Raw genomic sequence first — 17,686 nt, forward strand, 5'->3', positions numbered from 1 at the left:
TTTGCAAAGGGTGTTGAGGGTCACGGAACCAAGGCGGGTGGGCGGAATTGGGATATGGATCAGCCGTGATCTGATTGAATGGCGGAGCAGGCTCGAGGGGCTGAGTGGCCTCCTCCTGTTCCTTTTGGGCTGGATATTAACTCGGAGGCAGGGGCAGGGGGGAGGCGGGCTGCTCCGATGCCGGGGAAAACGAGGAAGGACGGGTTTCCCACAGATCCAGACGAATTTAACGGCCGGGCCCGATTGGCACTTTTTTTTTTATCTTGCCTCCGCTTCCCGGACGCAACCAGCCAGATTGAGAGGCTGCCGGGCGGGCCTTCAGCACCAGGTCGCAAAGGTCGGAAGGGTCAGCGAGGAGGTCGGAAGGGTCGGGTTGGGGGGTGGGTGGTTTAATCGGAAGAGTGAGCTGGGGGAGGGAAGGGGGTTACTAAAGCAGGGAGTGCTGGATCCCGGCCGGTAAGTGGAAAGGCACTTACCTCCTGGATCCAGCAGTCCTCGCCTCCCTTTAGCCGCCGGGTTTCCCGAGGCCCGGAAAACCCGGCCGGTCAGCCAGGGTTAAATTCAAAATGGTGGTTAAACACGAGGCACGCGGCCTCGTTATAATGTTTAAATCGCCAGCCCGCCTCCTGGGAGCGGGTCGGTTGCCCGTCCCCCGCCCCCGTTAAAACCGGAAACAGGCAGGCTGGGGGCGGGATTCAGATTTTGTAACATTTTGTAACGTGATCAACACTTTTTAAAATAATTTACTAGTCCTCCATTCATACTTTAAAATTACTCTCCTACAAGCAGCGCCCTGTTCCAAATCTTAGTTACATGAACTTACAGCACAGAAACAGGCCATTGGGTCCAACTGCTCCGAGCCGGTGTTTATGCTCCACACCAGCCTCCTCCCGCCCCTCTTCATCTCACCCTATCGCCCTACTCTTCTATTTGAAGATTCACCAGACTGATACCTGGGATGGCAGGAATGACGTATGAGGAGAGATTGGGTCGATTGGGCTTATACTCGCTGGAGTTTAGAAGAATGAGAGGGGATCTCATTGAAACTTATAAAATTCTAACAGGACTGGACAGACTAGATGCAGGAAGGATGTTCCTGATGGCGGGGGAGTCCAGAACCAGGGGTCACAGTCTAAGGATAAAGGGGTAAGCCATTTAGGACAGAGATGAGGAGGAATTTCTTCACCCAGAGAGTGGTGAACCTGTGGAATTCTCTACCACCGAAGGCAGTAGAGGCCAATTCATTAAATATATCAAGAAGGAGTTGGATATATTTCTTTAGGCTAAAGGGATCAAGGGGTATGGGGAGAAAGCAGGGACAGGGTACTGAATTTGGATGATCAGCCATGATCTCATTGAATGGCGGCACAGGCTCGAGGGGCCGAATGGCCTACTCCTCCTATCTTCTATTCCTTTCTCCCTCCTGTGTTTATCCAGCTTCCCCCTTAAACACACCTGTGCTCTTCACCTCAACCGCACCCTGTGGTAGCGAGTTCCACATTCACGCCCCGTATTCACAGAAATCACAGAAACCCCACAGTGCAGATAGAGGCCATTTCGGCCCATCGAGCCTGCACCGACACATATCCCACCCGATCCCCGTAACCTCTACACCAACACATATCCCACCCGATCCCCGTAACCTCTACATATCCCACCCTATCCTCGTAACCCCACGTATTTAATCCCCCTAACACTAAGGGTCAAATTTATATCATAGCCAATCAACCTAACCCGCACATCTTTGGACTGTGGGAGGAAACCGGAGCACCCGGAGGAAACCCACGCAGATACAGGGAGAATGTGCAAACTCCACACAGTCACCCGAGGCCGGATTCGAACCCGGGTCCCTGGCGCTGTGAGGCAACAGTGCTAACCACTATGCCACCGCACTTATAATTGCCATTTCTGTTTCCTTTGCTCGGGTTTACTCAGAGTCACTGTCGGGGCGTCTGTTGATAGCTCTATTGTCCTCAAGACCCTCTTTTTTTAAGCTGAAAGGCTCTTTTCTCTAGAAAAGAGAAGGCTGAGGGGTGACCTCATAGTTTTAAAATGATGAAAGGGGTTCGATAGGGTAGATGCGGAGAAGATGTTTCCACTTGTGGGGCGAGACCAGAACTAGGGGCCGTCAATATAAGAGAGTCACTAATAAATCCAATCGGGAATTCAGGAGAAACTTCTTTAGAACATAAGACATAGGAGCAGGAGTCGGCCATTCGGCCCCTCGAGCCTGCTCCGCCATTCAATGAGATCATGGCTGATCTGATCTTGGCCTCTTCCTGCCCGCTCCCCATAACCCTCGACCCCCTTATCGTTCAAAAATCTGTCTATCTCCACCTTAAATATATTCAATGACCCAGCCTCCACAGCTCTCTGGGGAAGAGAATTCCACAGATTCACAACCCTCCCCTCCCTCAGTCACCTTTTGCTCCGACAATCTGGAAACATAGAAACCTAGAAAAATAGGAGCAGGAGTCGGCCATTCGGCCCTTCGAGCCTGCTCCGCCATTCAATATGATCATGGCTGATCCTCTATCTCAATACCATATCCCCGCTCTCTCCCCATACCCCTTGATGCCTTTTGTGTCTGGAAATCTAAGGGTTTTAGAGGCCGAGCTTGCTGTCGTCCTGGCTGAGATACACTTCAAGTTGCCTCCCTTTCCACGCAGGTGGTGTCCTGCAGAATGGACCTTGACCCTTCATCATGGCTCCCTTTTAGGAGACCAGAACTAGGGGGCCACCAATATGAGAGAGTCACTAATAAATCTAATCGGGAATTCAGGAGAAACTTCTTTACCCAGAGAGTGCTCTGGTCACCACACTATAGGAAGGATGTGATTGCATTGGAGAGGGTGCAGAGGAGATTCACCAGGATGTTACCTGGGCTGGAGCGCTTCAGCTATGAAGAGAGACTGGACAAGCTCGGGTTGTTTTCCTTAGAGCAGAGAAGGCTGAGGGGGGACCTGATTGAGCTGTACAAAATTATGAGGGGCATAGCTAGGGTAGATAGAAAGGAGCTTTTCCCCTTAGTAGAGGGGTCAATAACCAGGGGGCATAGTTTCAAGGTAAGGGGCAGGAGGTTCAGAGGGGATTTGAGGAAAAACTTTTTCACCCAGAGGGTGGTTGGAATCTGGAACTCACTGCCTGAAAGGGTGGTAGAGGCAGGAACCCTCACAACATTCAAGAAGCATTTGATGAGCACTTGAAACGCCATAGCATACAAGGCTACGGACCAAGTGCTGGAAAGTGGGATTAGAATAGACGGGGCTTGATGGCCGGCGCGGACACGATGGGCCAAAGGGCCTCTTTCTGTGCTGTATAACTCTGTGACTATGACTATGAGCGGTGAGAATGTGGAACTCGCTACCACAGGGAGTGGTTGAGGTGAATAGTGTGGATGCATTCAAGGGGAAGCTGGATAAACACATGAGGGAGGGAGGAATAGAAGGATTTGTTGACGGGTGAGATGAAGAGGGGAGAGAGGAGGCTGGTGTGGAGCATAAACACCGGCATGGAGCACATAGAAACATAGAAGATAGGAGCAGGAGTCGGCCATTCGGCCCCTCAAGCCTGTTCCGCCATTTAATGTGATCATGGCTGATCATCCAAATTCAGTACCCGGTCCCTGCTTTCTCCCCATATCCCTTGATCCCTTTAGCCTTAAGAAATATATCTAACTCCTTCTTGAATATATTTAATGAATTGGCTTCCACCGCCTTCTGTGGTAGAGAATTCCACAGGTTCACCACTCTCTGGATGAAGAAATTCCTCCTCCTCTCAGTCCTAAATGGCTTACCCCTTATCCTTAGACTGTGACCCCTGGTTCTGGACTCCCCGGCCATCGGGAACATCCTTCCTGCATCTAGTCTGTCTAGTCCTGTCAGAATTTTATAAGTTTCAATGAGATCCCCTCTCATTCTTCTAAACTCCAGCGAGTATAAGCCCAATCGACCCAATCTCTCCTCATACATCATTCCTGCCATCCCAGGTATCAGTCTGGTGAATCTTCGCTGCACTCCCTCCATGGCGAGAACATCCTTCCTCAGATAAGGCGACCAAAACTGCACACAATACTCAAGGTGCGGTCTCAGGTGTGGAGCAGATGGTCCCCAATGGCCTGTTTCCTGGGCTGCAGGCACCATGCGACCTGCCTTCTCGACACGTTAGCCGAGAACGGCCTCAATAATTGTGCTGGCGGCAAAAAAAGAATTCACGTCGCGAGGCTCGCTTGGGTAACCCCCCACCCAGACTGCCGGTGGATGGACTCACATCGTGCGATGATCTCTACCTGCAGGTGATAACTGACCATATCAAACACCCAGTAGATGGTGTAGTCCAGGAGGATGATGACCAGCACCGTTATGGCCTGACGCAGGATTCTGGAGAATCCGATGACGTATTTTTTCTTCTCCGAGACGGTCAGGTAGAGCGAGCCTTTGAAAATGAAGAAGTGGAGTCAGACACATGATATCCCGTCAGTGACAACAACAACCTGCATTTCTCCAGCGCCTTTCACCACCTCAGGATGTCTCAAAGCGCTTTACACCCAATGAAGTACTTTTTTTGAAGTGTGGTCACTGTTGTAATGTCGGAAACGCGGCAGCCAATTTGCGCACAGCAAGCTCCCACAAACAGCAATGTGATAATGACCAGAACATCTGTTTTTAGTGATGTTGGTTGAGGGATAAATATTGGCCCCAGGACACCGGGGAGAACTCCCCCTGCTCTTCTTCCAATAGTGGCCGTGGGATCTTTTACGTCCACCTGAGAGGGCAGATGGGGCCTTGGTTTAACTTCTCATCCGAAAGATGGCACCTCCGACAGTGCGGCGCTCCCTCAGTACTGCCCCTCCGACAGTGCGGCGCTCCCTCAGTACCGCCCCTCCGACAGTGCGGCGCTCCCTCAGTACCGCCCCTCCGACAGTGCGGCGCTCCCTCAGTACCGCCCCTCCGACAGTGCGGCGCTCCCTCAGTACCGCCCCTCCGACAGTGCGGCGCTCCCTCAGTACCGCCCCTCCGACAGTGCGGCGCTCCCTCAGTACCGCCCCTCCGACAGTGTGGCGCTCCCTCAGTACCGCCCCTCTGAAAGTGCGGCGCTCCCTCAGTACCGCCCCTCCGACAGTGCGGCGCTCCCTCAGTACCGCCCCTCCGACAGTGCGGCGCTCCCTCAGTACTGCCCCTCCGACAGTGCGGCGCTCCCTCAGTACTGGCCCTCCGACAGTGCGGCGCTCCCTCAGTACTGCCCCTCTGACAGTGCGGCGCTCCCTCAGTACCGCCCCTCCGACAGTGTGGCGCTTCCTCAGTACTGCCCCTCCGACAGTGCGGCGCTCCCTCAGTACTGGCCCTCCGACAGTGCGGCGCTCCCTCAGTACTGCCCCTCCGACAGTGCGGCGCTCCCTCAGTACCGCCCCTCCGACAGTGTGGCGCTTCCTCAGTACTGCCCCTCCGACAGTGCGGCACTCCCTCAGTACTGGCCCTCCGACAGTGCGGCGCTCCCTCAGTACTGCCCCTCCGACAGTGCGGCGCTCCCTCAGTACCGCCCCTCCGACACTCCCTCAGTACTGGCACTGGGAGTGTCGGCCTGGGTTATGGGGCTCAGGTCTCTGGACGGGGGGGACTTAAATTCACAACCTTCCGACTCAGAGGTGAGAGAGTGAGGTACCCACCGAGCCACAGCTGACCAAATAGAAGGAAAAGAGTGAGTACAGAAACCAGGACACCAGATTGCAAATCGAGCAAAGTTTAACAAGATGAGGAATGAGCTAGGTGAGGTAAGGTAGAAAGAGAAATTGGCACATGGGACTATAGATCAACAATAACAACTGGCATTTATAGAGCGCCTTTAACGTAGTAAAACCTCCCAGGGCGCTCCCCAGGAGCGATTATCAGACAAAATTTGACACCGAGCCACATAAGGAGATATTAGGACAGGTGACCAAAAGCTTGGTCAAAGAGGTCGGCTTTAAGGAGCGTCTTAAAGGAGGAGAGAGAGGCGGAGAGGTTTAGGGAGGGAATTCCAGAGCTCGGGGCCCTGGCGGCTGAAGGCACGGCCGCCAATGGTGGAGCGATGGAAATCGGGGGGATGCGCAAGAGGCCGGAATTGGAGGAGCGCCGAGATCTCGGAGGGGGTTGTCGGGGCTGGAGGAGGTTACAGAGATAGGGAGGGGGTTGCCATGGAGGGATTTGAAAACAAGGATGGAGAATTTTAAAATCGAGGCGTTGCCGGATTGGGAGTCAGTGTAGTTCAGCGAGCACAGGGCGTGCTGGCACAGCAAGGTGATTTATTAAAAAATTGATTGCAAAGTTGCATGATATATATGCCATTGAAAAAGGATAACAACTTCAAGTTTCAGCATCAAGAGGTCAGAAAGAAAGGAAAGTTCAAGGAGAGGGCATATTATGGGTGGATCCTGACGGAAATGGCGGAATAAATGGCCTTAGAAATGATATTTCAGGGGTGCTAATGAGAATGGTGGGTGCCAGAGATGATTGGGGAACGACCCGAGTGAGAACCATTTTCAGAAAGGGAGACGGAACCAACCCAGGAAATGACAGGGCAATTTGGTTTAACATCCGTGGGAGGGAGAAGTTTGGAGCCTCTAATTAAAGCCGAAATGATTGGACAGCCGAACGAAGAGGAGGACAAGTAATTAGAGAGCCTGTGATAAAAATAGGAGGGACTACGCGGAAGTAAGGGAAGACACCAAGGAATGGATAAAGACAGCAAGTCCGAGGGGGAGAATCTTTCCAAAAAAAAAGTACGTTTTAGAAAGAGCAGTAAAGTCTTCTCCAAATGGTTTAAAAGAGAATTGTTAAATTTGTGGTGGGACCTTTGAGAGGAGAGGACAGTGAGTTAGAACAGGGCAAATGGTAATCGGTGGGGATATTTAGCAACCTCAGTATTTGCAAAATATTTTTGGATATTTAAGGAATCGAGGGATATGGGGATAGTGCGGGAAGGTGGAGTTGAGGTCGAAGATCAGCCATGATCTCACTGAATGGTGGGGCAGGCTCGAGGGTCCGTACGGCAGAGCAGGCTCGAGGGGCCGTGTGTCGGAGCAGGCTCAAGGGTTCATGTGGCGGAGTGGGCTCGAGGGGCCGTGTGGCGGAGCAGGCTCGAGAGGCTGTGAGGCAGAGCAGGCTCGAGGGGCCGTGCGGCAGAGCGGGCTCGAGGGGCTGTGTGGCGGAGCAGGCTCGAGGGGCCGTACGGCGGAGCAGGCTCGAGGGGCCGTGTGGCGGAGCGGGCTCGAGGGGCCGTGTGGTGGAGCAGGCTCGAGAGGCTGTGAGGCAGAGCAGGCTCGAGGGGCTGTACGGCGGAGCAGGCTCGAGGGGCCGTGCGGCAGAGCAGGCTCGAGAGGCTGTGAGGCAGAGCAGGCTCGAGGGGCCGTACGGCGGAGCAGGCTCGAGGGGCCGTGCGGCAGAGCAGGCTCGAGGGGCCGTGTGGCGGAGCAGGCTCGAGGGGCCATACGGCGGAGCAGGCTCGAGGGGCCGTACGGCGGAGCAGGCTTGAGGGGCCGTACAGTGGAGCAGGCTCGAGGGGCCGTGTAGCGGAGCAGGCTCGAGGGGTCGTGTGGCGGAGCAGGCTCGAGGGGCCATACGGCGGAGCAGGCTCGAGGGGCCGTACAGTGGAGCAGGCTCGAGGGACCCAATGGCTGACTCCTACTCCTAATTCTTATGCTCTTAAGAGGATCTATTTGGGAGGAGGTAAATCTCAAATTGGTTAAACAAAGTCTTGCATTTCTCCAGCGCTTTTCACGACCACCAGACGTCTCAAAGCGCTTAACAGCCAATGAATGACTTTTGAAGTGTGGTCACTGTTGTAATGTGGGAAACGTGGCAGCCAATTTGCGCACAGCAAGCTCCCACACACAGCAATGTGATAAATGATCAGATCATCTGTTTTAGCGATGTTGATTGAGGGATAAATATTGGCCCCAGGACACCGGGGAGAACTCCCCCTGCTCTTCTTCCAATAGTGGCCATGGGATCTTTTACGCCCACCTGGTGGGGCAGATGGGGCCTCGGGTTTAACGTCACGTCCGAAAGACAGCACCTCCGACAGTGCGGCGCTCCCTCAGTACTGCCACTCTGACAGTGCGGTGCTCCCTCACTACCGCCCCTCCCACAGTGCGGCACTCCCTCAGTACTGCCCCTCCGACAGTGCGGCGCTCCCTCAGTACTGCCCCTCCGACAGTGCGGCGCTCCCTCAGTACTGCCCCTCCGACAGTGCGGCACTCCCTCAGTACTGCCCCTCTGACAGTGCGGCGCTCCCTCAGTACTGCCCCTCCGACAGTGCAGCGCTCCCTCAGTACCGCCCCTCCGACAGTGCGGCGTGCCCTCAGTACTGTCCCTCCGACACTCCCTCAGTACTGCCCCTCCGACAGTGCGGCGCTCCCTCAGTACTGCCCCTCCGACAGTGCGGCGCTCCCTCAGCACTGCCCCTCCGACAGTGCGGCGCTCCCTCAGTACCGCCCCTCCGACAGTGCGGCACTCCCTCAGTAACGCCCCTCCGACAGTGCGGCACTCCCTCAGTACTGCACTGGGAGTGTCAGCCTAGATTTATGTGCTCAAGTCCCTGGAGTGGGACTTGAACCCACAAACATCTGACTCAGAGGCTGAGTGTGCTACCCACTGAGCCAGGGCTGACGCTGTTAGAAGTGAGATGAGAGATATTATAATACATGAACTGAAAATAATAGAGAGGTTAGTTAAGTAGAAGGTGGATGAAGTACCAGGGCCTGATGGGATACATCCAAGGATCGTGAGGGAAATGGGGAAAGAAATAGCAGAGGTAATAGGAATTATATTTCAGGGTCCTATTCAGAGATGTATGTATGCCGGAGGTCTTCAAAGTGGTCAACGTAGGAACAGGAGGAGGCCATTCAGCCCCTCGAGCCTGTTCCGCCATTCAATCAGATCGCGGCTGATTTGCATCTTAACTCCATCTACCCGCCTTTATCTTAACTCCATCTACCCTCCCTGGATACGTAACCCTGAATCCCCTTACCCAACAAAAATCTACCAATCTCAGTTTTGAAATTTCCAATTGACCCCCAGCCTCGACAGCTGTTTGGGAGAGAGAGTTCCAGATTCCCACCACCCTTTGTGTGAAGAAGTGCTTCCTGACATCACCCCTGAACGGCCTGGCTCTAATTTTAAGGTGACGCTCCCCTTGTTCTGGACTCCCCCCACCAGAGGAAATAGATTCTCTCTCTCTCTACCCGATCAACTCCTTTAATCATCTTCAACACCTCGATCAGATCACCCCTGAATCTTCTAAACTCGAGGGAATACAAGCCCAGTCTGTGCGACCTGTCCTCGGAATTTAACCCTTTTAGCCCCCCGGGTATCATTCTGGTGAATCTGTGCTGCTCCCCCTCCGAGGACAAGATCTCCTTCCTGAGGGGCGGGGCCCAGAACTGAACCCAGTTACTCCAGGCGGGGTCTGAGCAGAGCTCCGTACAACTGAAGCATCGCCGCCTCCCCTTTGTATTCCAGTCATCTTGAGCTAATACTTTATTCGCCTTTTTGATTATTTTTTGACCCTGTCCACCAGCTTTTAGTGATTTCTGCACTTGGAACCCTAGATCTCTCGGTCCCTTCACGGTTCCCAGCTTCTCACCATTTAGAAGATACTCTGATCGATCGATCTTGGGTCCAAAGTGGGTGGCCCCCACCCTTCCCCACATTGAACTCCATCTGCCACAGTTTTGCCCACTCACTCAATCTATCAATGTCCCATTGCAACTTCCTGCTCCCTGTATCGATTTCTTTGTGGGTTCAATGACGAGACATTTATGAAAGAGAATGTCTTTTAATCTAAAGTTTGTTCAGTAAATTAACTGCATCACAGGAGACACCATCTTACAGATCCATGTAGAATGAAACCGAAACTAAACTGCACTGCCTTGCTTGTCTCGGTCACATGACCTCTGCTGGTCAGGCACAAGCAATCAATACCTGCAAACATGCTATTAAGGCATCATAATCGAATAGGCAAATACCATCTCTATTTGCTGATATCATTACATCTCCTTTCCTTAAAACAAAAGTATTTTACTTTTAACTAACAACATGTTTTCTTTGTATTAATCTGCATTTTAACTGTAACACTTAATGAACTTACATTATCATTATCATGATCAAGGTTTTTTAACCTTGCTTTGTGTGTTCACATGAAATATGTCAATACACTAGAACTTGAAGAAAGAATAAGATAACATTACTTCCTTCTATAACAATAGTCCTTAAATTTGCTCAATGAGTCTCTCAGGAGGCTTCACGTGTCTTGAGGATTTTCTGATTGATTGTCCTTGAGTCTGAGTTGTTGCCTCAGATGATGTGTTCTCAGCTGTGTGATCAGGTTGTTCAACAGTATCAGTCTCTTGACCTGCTGTGGCTGGTCCCATGAGAAGATCTCGACGATTTCTTCTCAGAACAGCACCCTCATCTGTCTGAATGGTGTATGATCTTGGTTGAACTTCACTCAGGACAGTTCCCTTCTGAGTCCATGTGTTTGTTTTGTCTTTGAACCTTACTTGGTCACCAGTGTGGAGTTCAGGTAGGTTTTGTGTTCCTCTGTCATAGTAGTACTTTTGCTTTTCTTTCTGTTGTTCTTTGAACTTCCTCACTTTCTCCCCCTCTTTTGGTTTCAGGAGGTTCTCCGGGATGGGTAGGTTTGACCTTAGCCGACGTCCCATCAGGAGTTGGGCTGGTGACATACCACACTCGAGCGGCGTTGTGCGGTATACAAGCATGCTCTGGTAGAAGTCAGTTCCACTGTCTTTTGCCTTGTACATCAGTCTTTTCACTGTCTGGACCAATTTTTCCACTAGACCATTGGACTGTGGAAAGTGAGGACTTGACGTTGTGTGGACAAAGTCCCACTCTTTGGCAAAGTGTCGGAAACTTGCATTGTAAAACTGGGGTCCGTTGTCTGTGAAGACCTCGCGTCATTGAACCCACAAAGAAATCGATACATGGTGTCAGAAGTGGGATAGGCAAATACCATCTCTATTTGCTGATATCATTACGCTCCCATCTACACTACTGACTGTGCCTCCTAACTTAGTGTCGTCAGCAAACTTAGATACACGGCTCGCTATTCCTTCATCCAAGACCCAATTATAAAATACCCAGGAAATGGCAGGACAGTTGGTTTAACGTGAGCGGTCGAATAAATTTTGGAATCTTTAATTAAAGATGAAGGGGGAAAATTTCGGTTGCTTTGCAAAGCAACTAGCGCCCGAGCGCGGCGATGTTTGCGCCGCTCGCGAAATTGACCAGACATTTTGCGGCGGCGCTAAACACTACCGCCACGATCTCCTGCGCCCGCAGATCATGGCGTCAGTCGAGTGTGCAACGCCCCCGGACCGGATATTGAGTGGTGCCTCCTGCCTTACCGCCTGCCGCTAGCAACGACAGGTTGAGGGGAGCGTTTTGCAGTCAGGAAGGGACTGGGGGAGCGCTATTTAAAGGCGGCCGCTTCCTGCCTTTTTTTGTCGGTGACATTTTTGCACCACGCATTCTGAGAGAGAGAGAGAGACTTCTGGAGAGATTCAACGCTGTGTGAAGGAGTTTTGGGTACTGAGCAGCACTTTGCAGGTTTATTTTGATTTGACCTTCCTTGTATCGATTTGGAAGAGACTGTGGGGGCTGCACTCTGAGCTCTTTCCCTGGGCCTCTCCATTGTTCTTTCCAGCAGAATTGATGTACAGGTCTCTCCAGGCCGAGATTCAAGGCTGCAATGAGCAGGGTGTGGATGGAGAGCAAGATCGACCCTTCCCTTTAAGAACTGGCCGGCGCCAGTGCGTCTGTGTTCCATTGCTGACTGACATCACCTGAGCTTCGCCAGCGCTCTGAAGTAGCGTCTCGCTCCTCAGCGTTAGCGCCTTAAGAGAGGTGGGTAGCGCCTGATTTAGCGCTCCAATCACCTCCAGGGGCGATAGAAGCCAAGTTTGCAGTCGGAGGTGATAATTAGCGCCAGGCGCTAATCTTTGCGCCCGGCCGATAATTGCGCCCCAAACGGGGCGATACCGAATTTCTCCCCCTAAGTGACTAAATGAAGAGAAAAAAATTAGAAGCAGCCAACACGTATTTCAGAAAGGAAGATCGTGCTTGATAAACCTGATCAAGTTGTTTGAGGAGGTGACTGATATCGGGGGGGGGGGGAGGCGGGGGAAAATGTGGCGGATGCGGTGTATCTGGACCAACAGGGACGGGTTGGGCCGAATGGCTTGTTTGTGTGTTGTAATTTACACATAATCTACCTAGTGACCCGCTACGACTGTACCCCGGAGCGGCACCATTGGCTCATATCCCACCGCGTGGCGGGCGCGGAGCTGTACTCACCAGGCCGTATATATCTGCAGGCCTCTTGGAATCTCAGTGGCAGGATGGTGCTCTTCCCAGTCCTGGCCCGCATCACGTCGATTTCCAGGAACTGATTGGTGATGTAACAGTTGTCGAAGTCGTCCCTGAAGAGGTAGTTTTTCCGATACAGCAACGCTCTGAGAATGGGATTAAAGTGGGTACAGGACAGGTTAGAGACAGAGCAAAGCTCCCTCTACACTGCCCCATCAAACACTCCCAGGGCAGGTACAGCACGGGTTAGATACAGAGTAAAGCTCCCTCTACACTGTCCCATCAAACACTCCCAGGGCAGGTACAGCACGGGTTAGATAGAGTAAAGCTCCCTCTACACTGTCCCATCAAACACTCCCAGGACAGGTACAGCACGGGTTAGATACAGAGTAAAGCTCCCTCTACACTGTCCCGTCAAACACTCCCAGGGCAGGTACAGCACGGGTTAGATACAGAGTAAAGCTCCCTCTACACTGTCCCATCAAACACTCACAGGGCAGGTACAGCACGGGTTAGATACAGAGTAAAGCTCCCTCTACACTGTCCCATCAAACACTCCCAGGGCAGGTACAGCACGGGTTAGATACAGAGTAAATCTCCCTATACACTGTCCCATCAAACACTCCCAGCGCAGGTACAGCACGGGTTAGATACAGAGTAAAGCCCCCTCTACACTGTCTCATCAAACACTCCCAGGGCAGGTACAGCACGGGTTAGATACAGAGTAAATCTCCCTATACACTGTCCCATCCAACACTCCCAGCGCAGGTACAGCACGGGTTAGATACAGAGTAAAGCTCCCTCTACACTGTCCCATCAAACACTCCCAGGGCAGGTACAGCACGGGTTAGATGCAGAGTAAAGCTCCCACTACACTGTCCCCATCAAACACTCCCAGGGCAGGCACAGCACTGGTTAGATAGAGAGTAAAGCTCCCTCTACACTGTCCCATCAAACACTCCCAGGGCAGGTAGAGCATGGGTTAGATAGAGAGTAAACCTCCCTCTACACTGTCCCCATCAAACACTCCCAGGGCAGGTACAGCATGAGTTAGATACAGAGTAAACCTCCCTCTACACTGTCCCCATCAAACACTCCCAGGGCAGGTACAGCACGGGTTAGACACAGAGTAAAGTTCCCTCTACACTGTCCGAACAGCATGTCCTAACTCTCAGCTTCCCGATGCTCAATTGTGAGTTCTTCCATTTCCCACAACTGGCACTGCAACTGTTGGAAATACTTGGTGGGAAAAATTTGGTTGCTTTGTGCCTCCTGTTAGCGAATCGCTATCAATCAATCAATCTCAGTCTTTACCCAATTGACCCCCCAGCCTCCACAGCTTTTTGGGGGCAAGAGTTCCAGATTTCCACACCCCTTTGTGTGAAGAAGTGCTTCCTGACATCACCCCTGAACGGCCTGGCTCTAATTTTAAGGTGACGCCCCCCCTTGTTCTGGACTCCCCCCACCAGAGGAAATAGTTTCTCTCTCTCTACCCAATCAACTCCTTTAATCATCTTCAACACCTCGATCAGATCACCCCTTAATCTTCTAAACTCGAGGGAATACAAGCCCAGTCTGTGCAACCTGACCTCGGAATTTAACCCTTTATCATTCTTACAAAGAATTTACAGCTGACCCATCCCGGCATTTATGCTCCACACTAGAGGTTCTAACTATCAGGAAAGGCGGAACAGGCCGGGGCTCTTTTCTCTAGAAAAGGGAAGGCTGAGGGGTGACCTGATCGAGGTCTTTAAGATTATGAAGGGGTTCGATAGGGTCGACGTAGAGAAGATGTTCCCACTTGTGGGCGAGACCAGAACTAGGGGCCGTCAATGTAAGAGAGTCACTAATAAATCCAATCGGGAATTCAGGAGAAACTTCTTTACCCAGAGTGTGGTGAGAATGTGGAACTCGCTACCACAGGGAGTGGTTGAGGTGAAGAGCAGAGATGCCTTTAAGGGGAAGCTGGATAAACACATGAGGGAGAAAGGAATAGGAGGATAGGGTGATGGGGTGAGATGAAGAGGGGTGGGAGGGGGCTGGTGTGGAGCAGAAACACCGGCACGGGGCGGATGGGCCCAATGGCCTGTTTCTGTGCTGTAAATACAATGTATGTAATCATTCTGATGAATCTGTGCTGCACCTCCCTCCAAGGCCAATATACCCTTCAAGTGTGACTCACTGGATGTACAGGTAGAGCATCATTAGTGTGGAACTGTAGCCAAATATTCCGATACACTCGTAGACACCTCCGATGCGCTCCCTGATCTCCTCCATGATGTCGAGGGCCACGTGCGAAAGACTTTTGGACTGGTTGGCGTAGACATGGAAGTGGTGCTGCATGGAGATGTTGAACTCAAACTGCTTGGTGACTTTCTCCAAAGCATCCGAGATGGCTGAGGGAGAAGCAAAGAAATTGGGTCAAGCAAAGAAATTGGGACAAGGGTGAAAGAGGTCTTTGGGGGCTGATCTTTTCGGAGCGGTTTATTTTTTTGAGATGAACTTTACCCGGGAATCGGGAACGGTCACTGACGTAAGAAAACTACTAGGCACTTGGTCTAAGCGTTAAACAAAGCTTTAATCAACTGTTTTACAACATGGAGGTCTCGTTGTGTCCTTCACTAGTTCCTGTTAAAGAATGTCCTGAGCCAGCTGGCTCCATGCCCGAGTATTTATACTCTCCCTGGACAGCGCCACCAGCAGGCCGCCCAGTATTATTTCATAAGTCATTTCCCATGATTGACAAGATTCATGTCAGTCACGTTATTGCTTGAGGGCTAGTGCAGCTCGGCAGAGAAACCATCTGCCTGGTCAGCCAGTGGTTCGCTTGGCAGTACTCTCTCTCGCTCTCTCTCGCCTCTGAGTCAGAAGGTCGTGGGTTCGAGCCCCACTCCAGAGACTCGAACCCCATAATCCAGGCTGACACTTCCAGTGAAGGACATAAGAATTAGGAGCAGGAGTCGGCCATTTGGCCCCTCGAGCCTGCTCCGCCATTCAATAAGATCATGGCTGATCTCCTACCTCATCTCCACTTTCTTGCACTATCCCCATATCCCTTGATTCGCTTAATATTCAAAAATCCATCGATCTCAGCCTTGAATATACTCAACGACTGAGCCTCCACAGCCCTCTGGGGTAGAGAATTCCAAAGATTCACCGCCCTCTGAGTGAAGAAATTCCTCCTCATCTCAGTCCTAAATGGCCGACCCCTTATCCTGAGACTGTGACCCCTGGTTCTAGACTCCCCAGCCAGGGGGAAACATCCTCCCTGCATCGATCCTGTCAAACCCTGTAAGAATTTTGTATGTTGCAATGTGATCACCTCTCATTCTTTTAAACTCTGGAGAATATAGGCCTAGTCTACTCAATCTCTCCTCATAGGACAATCCCCCCATCCCAGGAACCAGTCTGGTGAACCTTCGTTGCACTCCCTCTATGGCAAGTATATCCTTCCTTAGGTAAGGAGACCAAAACTGTACACAATACTCCAGGTGTGGTCTCACCAGGGCCCTATATAATTGCAGTAGGACGCCCTTACTCTTATACTCAAATCCTCTTGTAATAAAGGCCATCATATCATTTGCTTTCTTAATTGCTTGCTGTAGCTGCGTGTTAACTTTCAGTGATTCGTGTACTAAGGGAGCACTGCACTGTCAGAGGGGCAGTACTGAGGGTGCGCCGCACTGTTGGAGGGGCGGTACTGAGGGAGCGCCGCACTGTCGGAGGGGCAGTACTGAGGGAGCGCCGCACTGTCGGAGGGGCAGTACTGAGGGAGCGCCGCACTGTCGGAGGGGCAGTACTGAGAGAGCGCCGCACTGTCGGAGGGGCAGTACTGAGGGAGCGCCGCACTGTCGGAGGGGCGGTACTGAGGGAGCGCCGCACTGTCGGAGGGGCGGTACTGAGGGAGCGCTGCATTGTCGGAGGGGCAGTACTGAGGGAGCGCCGCACTGTCGGAGGGGCAGTACTGAGGGAGCGCCGCACTGCCAGAGGGGTGGTACTGAGGGAGCGCCGCACTGTCGGAGGGGCAGTACTGAGGGAGCGCCGCACTGTCGGAGGGGCGGTACTGAGGGAGCGCCGCACTGTCGGAGGGGCAGTACTGAGGGAGCGCCGCACTGTCATAGGGGTAGGGGCAGTACTGAGGGAGCGCCGCAATGTCGGAGGGGCGGTACTGAGGGAGCGCTGCATTGTCGGAGGGGCGGTACTGAGGGAGCGCCGCACTGTCGGAGGGGCAGTACTGAGGGAGTGCCGCACTGCCGGAGGGGCGGTACTGAGGGAGCGCTGCACTGCCGGAGGTGCCGTCTTTCAGCTGGGACGTAAAAGATCCTGCGGCCGCTATTGGAAGATGAGCAGGGGGCAGTTCTCCCCGGTGTCCTGGGCCAATATTTATCCCTCAACCAACATCAACCAATTATCACATTGCTGTTTGTGGGAGCTTGCTGTGCCCAAATTGGCTGCCGTGTTTCCTATGTCACAACAGCGATCTCAAAAGTACTTCATTGGCTGTAAAGCCCTTTGGGATGTCCTGAGGTTGTGAAAGGCGCTATAGAAATGCAAGTCTTTCATTTTTGGCCAGATACAAATGTAAGGAGTGGAACGCCGTCAACAGCTCGCAATCCCCCTCCTCAGCGTGAGACAGCCCCTTCGGAAGGAAATACCAGGGTAAAATATATCTGGACTCACGTTCTCCCAAATGCTTCTGCAACTGGTTCTTGATGTACGTCGGGATTAGGCAAAACAGCTGGATAACTGTGGAAAGATGGACACGTAAGGTGAAGGAGACATCTTCACCCGTACCCCACACACCCTCACTCACCCTCACACTCCCTCACCTGCGTGCAAATCTGGTCATTATCACAATGCTGTTTGTGGGAGCTTGCTGTGCGCAAATTGGCTGCCACGTTTCCCACATTACAACAGTGACCACACTTCAAAAAGTACTTCATTGGCTGTGAAGCGCTTTGGGACATTCTCAGGTTGTGAAAGACGCTATGGAAATGCAATTCTTTCTTTTTCTTCCACATTCTCACCACTCTCTGGGTAAAGAAGCTTCTAATGAATTCCCGATTGGATTTATTAGCGACTCTCTTATATTGATGGCCCCTAGTTCTGGTCTCGCCCACAATTGGAAGCATCTTCTCTACGTCGACCCTATTGAAACCCCATCATAATTTTAAAGACCTCGATCAGGGCCTCCTCACAAACAGTGGACAACCATCAACTGCCTCATAAGAACATAAGAAATAGGAGCAGGAATAGGAGCAGGAACAGGAGCAGGAATAGGCCACTTGGCCCCTCGAGCCTGCTCCGCCATTCAATAAGATCAT

The 17,686-nt window shown here is 52.1% G+C and overlaps 1 protein-coding gene across 1 annotated transcript in view; it reads right to left on the reverse strand.

Annotated features, from left to right (window-relative positions):
• Positions 1-17,686, reverse strand: part of dcst2 (DC-STAMP domain containing 2) — a 72,573-nt gene that overhangs the window by 30,539 nt on the left and 24,348 nt on the right. The window contains 4 exon segments of the mRNA XM_085978727.1: positions 4,270-4,434; positions 12,351-12,508; positions 14,545-14,758; positions 17,043-17,108. Of these exon segments, the coding sequence (XP_085834853.1) occupies positions 4,270-4,434; positions 12,351-12,508; positions 14,545-14,758; positions 17,043-17,108 (603 nt within the window).

Source organism: Somniosus microcephalus, unplaced genomic scaffold (assembly GCF_052327205.1).
Source record: "Somniosus microcephalus isolate GS21.2 unplaced genomic scaffold, FLI_Smic_1.0 unresolved_chr7, whole genome shotgun sequence".
Classification (NCBI taxonomy): domain Eukaryota; kingdom Metazoa; phylum Chordata; class Chondrichthyes; order Squaliformes; family Somniosidae; genus Somniosus; species Somniosus microcephalus.